General features: G+C 43.3%; 1 protein-coding gene across 2 annotated transcripts in view; it reads right to left on the bottom strand.

The window, feature by feature from the left end:
• The window catches only part of mino (glycerol-3-phosphate acyltransferase mino), a 141,049-nt gene that overhangs the window by 2,662 nt on the left and 124,305 nt on the right, over window positions 1-14,082 (bottom strand). For both annotated transcript variants that reach the window (XM_065431096.1, XM_065431090.1), the window contains exon 21: window positions 2,235-2,303. In XM_065431096.1, the coding sequence (XP_065287168.1) occupies window positions 2,235-2,303 (69 nt within the window). The remainder of the gene's footprint in view (window positions 1-2,234; window positions 2,304-14,082) is intronic.

Here is a 14,082-nt window from a genome sequence, read left to right as displayed (position 1 = left end):
AAGCCTGTTTCTGCCTTGCATAAGCGTTGCTGTGCCTTGCAATCATGTCCCAAAAATCGTCTCGAAGGAGAGCGTCGAACAAACCCGAAGCACTAGGAGTCTCACCTACTTTGAGCTGGATCGCTCGCTTCACTCCAGGACTTCCCGTAAAAGACAGTTTCGAGACATTATCTGAACGGTCTTTTTCCTCCCACTGCCAATCTTAATTTCTTGGCTTCTTGGAAGGCGGTGGGGAGGAGAGCGGAGTGACTTCAGATACACCCACATCGCTTTCACAACCACTGCTGTTCTCACCGTCACTCTCATCGTCGCTACTTTCTTGGTCCGAGGTAGCTTCTGGATCATCACCACAGTCACTTTCATCATCACTTTGGAACACCAGCTCGAGAATTTCCTCACACGTGAGAGCTGCTTTCCTTCGCGAAGCCATGCTCGATTCTCGAGACACAAAAAAAGAGGAAACGCAAACTTCTTTTTTTTTCGAACCATGCTCAAAAATAGTGGACAACTATGTCCATCTAGTGTTAAAAAGACGAAACAACCCAACAACAGTGTAGAGGGAAGCGCTATCTATCGGGGTCTTTTAAAAACGCATTTCTTCCAGAGGCCGGCGAACCACCGGCTTATCACAGTTTGGCCTTGGCCGAAGCGGCCGGTGGATCGCCGGCCTCGGAAGCGAATGGGTTAATATCTGAAAAACACTAGTCGAAGCCAAAAAAGTTCATTAATAATAATAATTGCTTTATTACTCAAGATACTGACTGTGGGTGCTCTGCGCTATAGTCGAGGCAAGCATGATCTGCACTACCAGTGTTCTCCCTACGTTGGGCGGCAGTGGAAATACCGCCCACCGCTCCAGTTGACCACCCTTCGCACCTGGTTCACCGCCCACTGCTCCATGTGACCAGTGAAAATTTATTATCCTTATTTTACTATCCTCGGGCGTTCCTTCATCAAGTTTGGAAATATAAGAAAGAAAATTTACATAAAGGTTGAGAAAAACGCATTTTCATAGTGGGCTGTCGGCATCAATTGGGTAGAAAGACATCCATCTGAAGGTGCCTATCACACTGTGAAGTGCACAACATTACGTTGCACTATGAAGGGCAACACTGTCATGCTGTAACCATCGTAAAGAGGAGATCTGACCCTCACATAACCTAGTGCCACATTTTGCCATGTATAAATAAAGCAAAAGAAGTGTACGAAAACATTTTTTAAAAAAGCTAGCATTGCAATTTGTAACTGCTGCCACGTGGACAAAAGTGCTCCTAATGGCTGATGCAGATTTGAATCGTCAGCTTATGTTTCGTGTGCACTTTGATAGCCGCAAGCTGTGCATTTTTTTGTCCTGACCAAGTTGGGCAGGATGCGTCACTGTCTTGCGTTATAGTTTCATTAATGTATCCAAAATTCAACATTGGCGAGTTTACAATTCAAAATGGTGGCATGGCCATATTGGAAAAAGAGAGAGAGAGAGGGGAGGGGGCTTGGGGCTTAGGCACATGCGTGCAGCAGTAAACAGCATGGTGCGCTGGTTGCAAAGTTGATAACATGCAGAGCAAATATGCACTGACTGGCAAACCTCAACTTATTTAGTTGTATACAAACAGCCATTAACATTCCAACCCCCTCTCGACAACTTGCATGCTGAATGACACAGTCCTCTGCCCAATCACATTCAGTGTCTACATGCTTTGGACAGAGTTAAGATCATTGTAAGAAAATTACAGGCTTTATAGCCAATTGGTAGCCACATTCTAGTGTCAGGCATTGGAAGACTACAGAAGTGGCTTAAAGAGAACATTTTGACAGAAGTGCATTGGGCATGGATAGTACATCTATCTCGTGAGCCAGTCCCCATGGCAAAGTGTTCAAATAAAATTGTGGCATCTGTTTTTTCTCATGGTAGGCACAAATGACTAAGTACACTGGTGAAAACTGAAAAGGTAAATGTGGGAGCCCAGTCCCATTTCAATTGTAAAAATAAAAATCAACTAGCACAATGTGCTAGCTCTTCTCCTGCAATACCCAACTGCTTAAAAAGTCGAAGCAGCAGGCAGCACACACACACACACACACACACACACACACACACACACACACACACACACACACACACACACACACACACACACACACACACACACACAATTTTAAAACATAAGATGCACAGAGCAGCAAATGAGTGAGAACAAATCCATCTATTTCAAGAACTAATAACTTTTTCTTACCATAATACAGCGTCCCTTGTTGCAATTTGTCTTGAGCAACCTTCTGGATTTGTCGGAAGAATATTCTCTCTGCAATTAAAAGCAACCCGCAGGCAACAATATAGCAAAAGACAGCTCGTTTTATTTAGGATACCAGCACACAGACACAAGCACAAATAGAGTAGGCACAAATACTTCAGGGAAGTAAGCCATGAGAGAGATTCATGTTGAATTCCAATGGCGCAGTCGGAGCAGCCGACGGACTCCGCGAGCGAGCACTCGACTCTGGCGCAGAGCAACCCCTCCAGATCCGCGAGTGGAACATAACCTGCGCCGCCGGAGCAAGGCGGAAGCGGAAGTTCTATCACCGAGTTACCCAGGATACCTTGCGTGTTGTCATTTCCTTCCGCTGTTTGCTCCCAGCACCGCCGCACCGGTTACTTGTCTCTTCAGCGCCGTTCACCTGTTGTTTATTTAAAAGTGCGGAATGGATATCTCGCCAAGCGTGCAGCAGCTTTTGCTTCCTCGCGAGTCGTGACCGGTGGCGCCTCCCAGCAGAAAAACGTGGTAAAGGAAATACGTCAGGCAGAGTTCCGGCCCACTCCGCCGATTTTGGCGGAGCAGCTTTTTCTGCTCCACGGAGTGACTCCTGCTCGGAATCCCCTCCGACTTTCTCACTGGAACACCTTACTCCCGCCCTCACTCTGCCATTGGAACAAACTTGCTCCGAAACGAGCAGAAAAACTTGCTCCGACTCCGCCATTGGAATTCAACATCAGATTTTGAGCCAAGACCATCACAAGTTTACTCAATAAACCCGCTGTTGAACTTAAGTGAGTGCACACCACATGGCCTAATAAAAGAGCAGAACCTCGAATAAACATGATATTAAGGGAGTGAAAAACGATTTTCATGGTACCTATTTTTTTTTTATTGCAATGGAAAGCTTACCGGTCAGAGTGTCTAATTATGTAGCAGTAACACGGAAAAAACCATGGAACATTTTTTATCAAATTTTTTCGATCTGCAGCGAGGATGTAGTCATCCACTGGAAGCTTGCTGAAAATGGTGATAGGGGAGCGCCATAGCGATTACACACCGGCATTAGTGGGAGGCAGACAACTGTGGCTGTAACTGAGAAAAAATGGTTATCAAGTCGATGTTCATGTTATTCATGCTTTACGAAGTGTTAAAGTTCTGCTATAATAGCTACGTGTTTTTATGGCCTCCTGTTCAACTGCCTTGCTATTTAGCCAGTCACAACGAAACCAATCGGATCGAAAATGAAATGATGCTTCTACACGTCATACGCAGTTCAGCGTGTTGCCATAGCCGTAATTACGTACAGTAATCCGTGCCGTAATTACGTACAGTAATCTCATACACTACATCCGAAGTACCCAAGATATCAATGACAGGCCTCACTAACTGGTCTTTGAGAGTTTATTTGCTAATTTATAATTCCTACTTAAATCGGGAACAGCGCGCTGGTTTCTATCACTATAAATCCTGGTCATTTCCATCAATGTCTCAACACATTTGGGCCAGTTGTCAGTCCCTTTAAAGCATAGACACACTGCAATCATTAACTTATGACCAAAAGCTGTGAAAATTGGTAGGCATTATCCATGGTTTGAAGAGGCAGGCACATAAAACATGGACACAAGAAAAATGAGGACAACACAAGTCTTGTCATTAACATTTTGAGTTACCTTTTTTGCTTTTGTGTGTTTTCTATGCCTGCATCTTCAGACCATGACTTAGTATTGAGAACTGCATTTTCTTGTATGTCTGTATTAATGGACATCAAATCAGACTAAAATTGTGTTTACGGATGGATGGATATTAAGAGCATCTCCTTTGAAATGTGGCAATGCTGGGTGTCACCAAGCTATTTCCATCTTTCTACCGAGTCTCATGTTATAGACTAAATTTAAATGGGTGCCGCCATATTGCACAGGCAGTGGTGCCAACTATGGGCAGTCGGCATGCTGGCTTGGGTGAGCACTCCATGTTGTTTACCAGGTATACGCTCTGTGGCAGTTTCTAGCGGTTATTTTTGTGCTCGTGTGGTTTATTTTGTATGGTGTGGCGTCTTCTATGAGAAACGGTTCAGCGAGACGTACTCAAGTGATTAAGTCAGCATGGCGGGAGTTGCTGTTGTCATGAGGCGCACGGAGCAGCCAACGAGACGTGTGCACATGTTTGAGACTACAATCAGCTTTGAAGATCAGTTGCATATTTCTGAAAATTCATTTCACAAAAGTCGCCTTACCGCGGCAGTCTCACTGTAATTCTGAGCTGTGGTTTAGCACATTTCTGCTGCGAAATAAGTTGTGCTGTTTACTTTGACAAGCGTTCAAACTATTATCTGCAGATAGACTGCGCAACTACCTCGTTTGTTGGACAAAGTTTCCACTCAAATAGTTTTCGTGGCCGAGCCACCAGCTGCAGACTGCACGGGCATCCGAAACGGTGATCGATGCTGGGTCATAGATCTATTTGTTCTATATAGTGCATGATACAAGCACGCGGCATGACCATGCAAGGTCTTATTACGGAGTTAGCTACTGTTTTTCGCAAAAGAGGAGGGTGAAAATCGTTTATTATTTCTTTTTTATTTGATCATCCCGTCCTTTACAATGCACTCACCTTGTTTTAGGGAAATTTTAGGGAATTGCACTCACAAATAGCAGTTTAGTTTTTTTTTATGTGATCCCCTTTGGATATTACTGGTTTACAGGGCAAGAAGGCAATGCCAAAGCAGAAAGCTTATACAAGGTGTTTCAGCGAACACTCAAATTTTTAAAGGTTGCCTGTGGCAGATATCACAATTCTAGTTTATGACCCGGTCTACTCGAAGCGGCGGACACTACTTGCACAAAAAAATGAAATGCAAAATCGACGAATTAACAATAATGCACTAATTAACTTTTTAGTCAATTATCTTATGACCCATGTTGCAATTTACAAATTCTAGCAGTGGACTTCACAAGGCGGATCCACTTGGAACGAATTCTCAGGACGACACTGGTTTCGAGATATAAATTCCCGTACTTTGTAGAGAAATGCATTGGTGTTCCAGTTACTTGTGTGCTTCAGTGCATGAAACGACGTTTTGTTAAATTAACTTCTCTTCGCCTCCAGTATTTGCACCGCTTCGTCCTTGTCTTGACGGCAAACCACATTCTTCGGGGCCTCTTGTTCCACCCTTCCTGGGATGATACAGGATGATGTTCCAAATGGACCTAGCTTTGACTGTCTTCGCTGGAGTCTCGTAGTACATTGACTTCAGAATTCCTTGCTGGCATGCCATCTAGTAACCAAGTATGGACTAAGAAATTGGCACATGAGGCTGCTGAGTCCTTTCTTGATGAGTAGAGCTTCCAGGTTCAATCATAGGCAACTTACGATAGTGCCTGCTGTTGAAGTTTCTCTTCATTGCAAATTTATATTTCATTTGTTGTTTGGCTGTCTCGGGGGTCTCTAGAAGAGCAAAGGAACTAGCAATTCCTAACTGATGATCTGCAGAAAGCCAAGGACTTGTTCCATTTGTACAAAAGTGCATAGTGCAACCTAGCCCCTCCAAGTAAGTGCTACATTGTGGCGAGTCACTGCAGCTTCCAAGGCATATTTCCACCCACCAGAGAAGGTTGGGTACATCTCCAAACACTCCTTTAGGTCATGAATTAACCTTTCTGTGGCTGGTACCTTTCAAGGTGGTATGGCGTTGAAATTCTTAGTGATTCCTCCTCTGTTCTGCCCATTTCCGGAGTTTTTCACTACGAAAATCAGGTTCGGTTATAGGAGACCAGTGCTTTAGTTGCCTTGAAGTATACTCTTTCCACTAGGGCAACTACAGAGTTGGCATCTTCTTTTACACATTTACCTGCTGCCATTCTAGTACATTTGTCAATAGTGACAAGGAAAGCCAGCATCTTCCGCACCCTTTCCCCCTTTTTAACTTCAGCTAAGTCAAGCTAGACAAATTCAAAGGGCACCCTCAAATACGTGGGAATGACCATTTCGTTTCCTCTAGGTTTGCACATATTTGGCTTGGGCTATTTGACACAGGTGGCAAGTACAGACATTTTCAAGTACATCTTTCATACTTTCCCAGGTAAAACGGTGGGTTATCCTCTTGAATAACATCAGAGTGCCTATCAAGTTGACATTTTCAAATTCCCCAAGTTTCCCAGGCTTTCCCGGAGTGCCTTTGCAAAATTGCCCGTCTGACGCAGAATACTGTTTTATGCCAACACAGGCTGACACCATGTCACGCAATGCTGTCACACTCTCTAGTAAGCATGTTAAAGAATAAAAAAAATGACTTTATCCAGTGTGAATAGTAAGGAGCAATGTTTATTTTATTTAAAATAGAAAACTGAATGGAGGGATTAGCAATATGCACAGGGAATAAAACTTCGAAAAAAGAATGGTAAAGCCCATTGCAAATCGAGTCGAACATTTTCAAATACGATTAAAAAAAATGCATACACAAACAAATATTTTTGAAAATGAGCTATTTCTATCAACTGATAGCAAGCTCATTAATATTAGGCCTGAACTTTGTTACAAGTGAGATTCTCTCAGTAGCTGGAAAGTCACCCTCAACTGTCCTGACATACTCTCAGCCTGCACACAATACCTCAGTATTGCATTTCCCTGCTTTAGAGAGTTTATTTTGGTTTGGATGAGGGTCACCTGCATCTTGGCGTCAGCCAACACTTTGCTTTTTGAGCTCAATATCCTTCAAAGAAGAGGTGGCACAGTTCCTTTCTCGATCATTCCTCAATGTGACAGTCCTTTCTGTTCTCATCCTGGTTCCGCCATACGTTCGCCCCACGGACCATTTGAAGCATCCTCTTGGCGAGTTGTACAGTCAATATCCAATTTTTTTGACTCGCTAGGAACCACAAGAACGTCTGAAAAATGAATGCATTTCTTTTACTGCCCTTAAGGGCTCAAACCGCCACAGGCATGCCCGAAAAAGCTCTGAAGGCCTGCCAGTACACTTATTAGGCATATGGGTGCTCGTACTGTGATAGAAGACTGTGTGTGCAAGCGTGTATAACTATGGAATACGTACAGAGTCCCGTGACAATTGCCCTTTCCCACGCTTAAGCTTCACCGCAATACTTCACGTATGCTTCACCGTGTAACCTTCCTGTTCTGAAAGCTGCCTTTCGGGAACCGGCAATATGCAATGGGCCGTGCTTGTTTGCCAATCCCAAGGATTACGGAGGTGGAGTCTATGCCATTGCTGACAGCAGTGAATTCTTTTAATGAAAAGCATGGCACCGAACAGCAAAAACCTTAACAGCGAACGTCGAAGCAGCTAGGCCTAGCACTGCCACAGTGGTGGGTACGGCTGCCAGCGTATCTGAGTGCGACAGCGCCGGTTCGAGGCGACGAGATAATCGAAACGGCGGTGTCGGCTTTGATTATAGCCATTTCAAACCTGCAGTCACGGCAAAATGTCCGAAAAATCAAAAGGAGAAGGGTTCTTGCGTCCGAAATTTCGCACATTCTTATATATTGACTCTACAGGGTACGTGGTGGTGCTGCGAAGCCATCTGCATTATTGGGCATGTCCCAAAAATCGAGCGCCCAGAAAATCGTTTGTTAACTGTACACTGGTAACTCCTCCAGCCAACAACATGGCGTCAAAGACAATGTTATGATTCCTCTCTTTTATTCGAGCCAGCAATAAGGTGACTTTCGTTCCCTTTCAATAAAATGACAGCTAATTTTCCCCGATAGAAATACAAATTCCCTCAGTTTTCCCTGAGTATTTCCAGACTATTGAAAGTCCCTGAGAATACCCGGTTTTCCCATTTGGTAGACACCCTGTACTTGGAGAATCCATCATGCCCACACGATTCGGAACTGTAGTGGTAAGGTCACAAGACTGGTAAAGTCACAAGATTCTTGGCCAGCTTGTCTCTGGTACATAAGACTTCTCACCCGGCACAAGAATTTCCGCTGTACCCTCCCGAGTGTCAATGGCACGGACTTTTTCTGCACTTACTGCCGATGTAATATAAAGCCTTGATAATCCATCAATTTCTGGCACCTTGTCCCCTTGTGTGTTTGGGTCACTACAAATGTGAATTGCTGCAACTCACTGATCCCCTTGCAATTCTACCTCTGGGGTGCAAGAGATTGAGAAAATAGGTTAGTGCTTCGTTGTCCGTAAACAGTTTGAACTGCCAGCCTACAAGGTATGTTCTGAAATACTCAACAGGTATTACCACTGCAGGCACCATGTTCACTTCAAACAAACGGTAAACTTTTCGGCATTAGAGATGTCAAGCACTTCGTCATGGTGGTTTAGTATGGTAGGAAGGGTCGAAGGTGTCCCAGAAAGACCTAAAAAAAACTAGCAAAAAATGCAAACCGTGCAGCCTAGGCAATGTCTTTATCCTCTCGAAAGACTCGGCTTTGGTACTTTTTGTGTGGCTACCAAACACTCTGCCCAGAAATACCACAAGAAGTTTGAAAAATTTGCTTTTTCTTCAACTTGGCTTTACTCAATGCTTCCAAAACCTGTGATAATTATTTATTTGCTGGTCCTCTGTTTTAGGGCACACAATAATATTGTCCCTGTAGACGCTGCAAAAATGATAAGTAAAAGCAGATAGAACATTGCTAATAATTTTTTTTAAGCCAGGTGCCCAAGTTCTTCCAGCCAAATGGAAGCCTGATGCACTCATACACTAAGGTGTGACGGAAGCTGTAAACTTCTTGTATTGTTCTTGGAGAGGAATTTGCCAATAAATTTTGCAGAGACTGATTCGCAATAACCACTAGCATTTTCCAGTTTCATTATGTCATCAATCCGTTGCATAGGAAATGAAAACAAGTCTGTCTCTCGCCTTATCAATCTATAGTCGATGCACAACCTGAAAGTACTGTCCTCCTACAAATGTTATAGGTGATGTAAACGGGGATGTGGAGGGCATGATTTTAGCATTTAACATTTGGCCCAGTTCGTTTCTGAGCCATACTTCCTTCTCGTGAAATAGTGGATAGGACTTCTTGCGGATTACATTTCTGTCCCACAGCTTGAATGGAACTTCCGGGAAAGACGTCGCAGGAGGGTAGGCTGCAATGCAGATGAGGTCAGGATATGTTGTCAGTATCTCTTCTGCATTTCTTGTGCCAAGCAGCTTTATTCGAACGTTGAGTCAAGAGTTAATTAATCTTTGCAAAGTATGTTGAGCTCCAGGCACCCCATGTCCGGCCTTGACAGTATTCACATCATTCATTACCAGTGCCTTAACCTCGATTGCACAATTTTTGTATTTTACAATCACTGATGTCCAGTAATGTAGTCTTCTGCTGCCATCATAGCTTTGCACCTCCACTGCTTTATCTCGCCGAATTCTCTTTTTGTCTGCCAGGACCTCATATATATGGCTCGCAGACGATTCAGTATCCACCAATACATGCGTGCCTCTGCCATTAATTTTCATTTTGGCATGAAGAATATCGGTCTTCAATATATAACAGCTCTGTCATTGTATGACCCAGATACACTGTTCTTGCCATTTACTTGGCTTTCCATTCCTTCACTGCCAAGCGATCTCTCTTTCGCTCCTGCTTCGATTTGCTCTTGGTTACTACGCTCTAGACATCCACTTGACCGTCACTTTTTGGCTTTTTTTTTTTCGTGTAGTTCCGTGTTGGTCAACATGCCCAAAACAGTGCACAATAATGGTGTTCAAATAGTGCAGGAGATCCTCAATGGTCTTAGATTAGGCCAGGAGCTGTTTCTGACAGTATGCTTGGCGTAATCAGCAGAACTGATGCGTCAGGAAGGCTTGCATCAGTGAGGAGTAGCCTCTGCTTTTCATAAAAGTATTCTTGATGGCTTCAGACTTTGTGTCTGAACAAAATGGCATTGTTCCACCATTCTAATTGGTTCATTTCAATCAATGTCAGGAAGCTCTGTTTTCATCGTGTCCACATGCCACTAAGGTGGTCTAAAATTCTCATGCTGAACCACTTTTTCACAACTCCTGACGATAATGGCCTGAAGTTTCTTATCTTATCATCCGAATTCCATCGATTTTTCCGGCAGGCATATTCATAAAAGTCAATCTATGTAGCTGCAGCCATCGACATACCATCAAAAATGTCTGGTTTTACGGCACCACTTTTTTGGACGGCTCTGTGTAATGCCGCCTGGCTCAAGATATTCAAGCTGCGACTGCTGCTCAACCTGCTTCGACTGCATGTGCAGTAAATCATAATATAAATCATAATATAGTACTGCCATGAAAGCGACTCATTCAATGGTGTCTGACAGTAGGTCTTGCCATGGTGCATCAAACTGCAAAATTCAGTCACACGTGTCTCTGTCAAGGGACATTTGGGTGGGCTGAGTGGATCAGTCAATGTAGAAGACCCGCCTGAGTCAATGTCACTCTTGTCACTTGGGCAGTAGCTTCCCGGCATGTCCACATTTCTGGCTTAGAGAGTCTTCTCAACATGCAATAGATTTAATCTTCTGCGAGTGCACAAAAATGCAAAGCATTTTTGTGCACTCGCAAAGCATTTGCAAAGCAAAGCAAAAATGCAAAGCAAAAATGCAAATGCAACGCAAAGCAAAAATGCAAAGCCATTTTATGGATAGAATTGAGCATGCTCAATTCTATCCACATTATACTTCCTTATGTCAGCTGTCTTACGCTTGTTGATTAACTTAGAAAGTTCTGCCAGTTCTATTATAGCTGTAGGGTTAGAGGCTTTCATACATTGGCGTTTCTTGATCAGATCTTTCGTCTCCTGAGATAGCTTACTGACATCCTGTCTAACAGAGTTACCACCGACTTCTACTGCACACTCCTTAATGATGCCCATAAGATCGTCGTCTACTGCACACTCCTTAATGATGCCCATAAGATCGTCGTTCATATCTTCAACACTAAGGTTGTCTTCCTGAGTTAAGGCAGAATACCTGTTCTGTAGCTTGATCTGGAATTCCTCTATTTTTCCTCTTACCGCTAACTCATTGATCGGCTTCTTATGTACCAGTTTCTTCCGTTCCCTCCTCAAGTCTAGGCTAATTCGAGTTCTTACCATCCTATGGTCACTGCAGCGCACCTTGCCGAGCACATCCACATCTTGTATGATGCCAGGGTCAGCGCAGAGTATAAAGTCTATTTCATTTCTAGTCTTACAATTCAGGCTCTTCCACGTCTACTTTCGCTATCCCGCTTGCGGAAGAAGGTATTCGTTATCTGCATATTATTCTGTTCTGCAAACTCTACTAATAACTCTCCCCTGCTATTCCTAGAGCCTATGCCATATTCCCCCACTGACTTGTCTCCAGCCTGCTTCTTGCCTACCCTGGAATTGAAGTCGCACATCAGTATGATGTATTTTGTTTCGACTTTACCCATTGCCCATTCCACGTCTTCATAGAAGCTTTCGACTTCCTGGTCATCATGACTGGATGTAGCGGCATAGACCTGTACAGGTCTACGCCTCAGGAATCAGGAATCCGACTCCTAGTTCTCGTCTCTCCGCTAAGACCCGGTAGCACAGGACGTGCCTGCTTTTTAGCACTGTATATGCTTCTTTTGTCCTGCTAACTTCATTGAGCCCTATTATATCCCATTTACTGCCCTCTAATTCCTCCAATAGCACTGCTAGACTCGCCTCACTAGATAACATTCTAGCGTTAAACGTTGCCAGGTTCAGATTCCAATGGCTGCCTGTCCGGAACCAGGGATTCTTAGCACCCTCTGAATTACAAAATTACATAATACCTCATTATATAAGTAGTCCTAATTATTCAACTTCTCAAATATTATAATTAGATGAAAAGCGTCAATGAGAAAATTGTAGAGCAACATGAAAATCTCCTGATACTGCTTTCTGTTGCCCAATATGTGCTACATAAATGAGTTTTTCCGACCGTGAAAGAAGCCCGCGAATACAGGCCAAGTACCTCATGTGGCCATGCGCGTGGCAATTTTACTTGCATTTGCGGGCTTCCTTCACCTTCGGAAAAACACTTATGTAGCATGTATTGAGTAACAGAAAGCGGTATCGGGAGTTTTTCATGTTGCTCTACAATTTTCTCACTGGCACTCAAAATGCCTCAAGCAGCCAGTCACGCAGTAATTTTGAGTGCATTTGCGGGCTTCTTTAATGCTCGGAGAAACACTTTTATGCAGCACAGATCAGGCAACAGAAAACACATCATCATCGTCAGCCTATTTTATGTCCACTGCAGGACGAAGGCCTCTTCCAGTGATCTCCAATTACCCCTGTCCTGTGCCAACCGACTCCAACGAGCACCTGGAAATTTCTTAATTTCATCATCCTACCCAGTCTTCTGCTGTCCTCGACCACGCTTCCCTTCTCCTGGCACCCATTCTGTAACTGTAACGGTTCACCGGTTATCTAACCTACACATTACATGACCTGCCCAGCTCCATTTTTTTCTCTTAATGTCAATTAGAATATCGGCTATCCCCGTTTGCTCTCTTCCACACCGCTGTCTTCCTGTCTCTCGATGTTATGCCTAACATTGTTTGTTCCATCGCTCTTTGCACGGTCCTTAACTTGTTTTCAAGCTTCTTTGACAGTCTCCCGGTTCCTGCCCCATATGTTAGCACTGGTAGAATGCACCGATTGTACACCTTTCTTTCTAATGATAATGGTAAGCTTCTAGTCAGGATCTGACAATGTCTGCCATATGCACTCCAACCAATTTCTATTCTATAAATTTCCATATCATGATCAGGGTCCCCTGTGAATAATTGACCTAGGTAAACAAATTCTTTCGCATACTGTAGAGGCTGACTGGCGATCCTCACTTATGTTCCCTTGCCCAGCTGTTGATCATTATCTTTGTCTTCTACATATTAATCTTCAACTCCACTCTTACACTTTCTTTGTTAAGGTCCTCAATCATTTGCTATAACTCGTTGCCAGTGTTGCTGAACAGGGCAATGCCACCTGAAAACCAAAGGGTGCAGAGAGATTCGCCGTTGATCCTCACTCCTAAGCCTTCCAAGTTTAATAGCTTGAATACTTTTTCCAAGAATGCAATAAATAGCATTGGAGAGATTGTGTCTCCTTGTCTGACCCCTTTCTTTGTAGGTGTCATCCTACATTTCTTGTAGCTGTGGAATCTCTATAGATATTTTCCAAGCGTCCTGTACTCCTTGATTACGTAATGCCTCTATGACTGCTGGTATCTCTACTGAATAATATGCCTTTCCATAATCTATGAAAGCCATATAGAGAGGCTGATTGTACTCTGCAGATTTCTCGATTACCTGGTTGATGACATGGATCTGATCCATTGCAGAGTATCCTTTCCCAAGCCAGCCTGTTCCCTTGGTTACTGAAGTCCAGTGTTGTTCTTATTCTATTGGAGATTATCTTGGCAAGTATCCTATATAATACTGGAAATAAGCTAATGGGCCTATAATTTTTTAATTCTTTAACCCTTTGAGGGTCGATTTTTTTCACCATATACGACTGCCCAGGGTCAATTTTTTTTACTGCAGATTCCAATTCTTCTTAGGGAGATTTTTCTAAAAAGATTTACCGCAATCCTTCTAGGGTGACCATAAAGTGAGCAAAAAATATTTTGCATTGGTATATATGTACTTTTCATTCATGAATAACAACAGTAAAAAAAGAAATAAACTTATAAGAATCGAAAATTTGATGCATTGTTATAGTTCAAAGCTTTCAAAATGCGCACACGAGAATATTTCGCAAGACTCAAATGTTCCTGCTCTTACACAACAAATATATACATCTATAGCGTAATCGAACTGCATAGGTGCACGCACTCAAGAAAACTGTGTGGTTGTGTGACCGTCAAAAAAGCAAAACG

This window comes from Dermacentor albipictus, chromosome 1 (assembly GCF_038994185.2).
Source record: "Dermacentor albipictus isolate Rhodes 1998 colony chromosome 1, USDA_Dalb.pri_finalv2, whole genome shotgun sequence".
In the NCBI taxonomy this organism is placed as follows: Eukaryota; Metazoa; Arthropoda; class Arachnida; order Ixodida; family Ixodidae; genus Dermacentor; species Dermacentor albipictus.
Note: the sequence above shows the minus strand (reverse complement) of the source record. Positions and strands in the feature narration are given on the sequence as shown.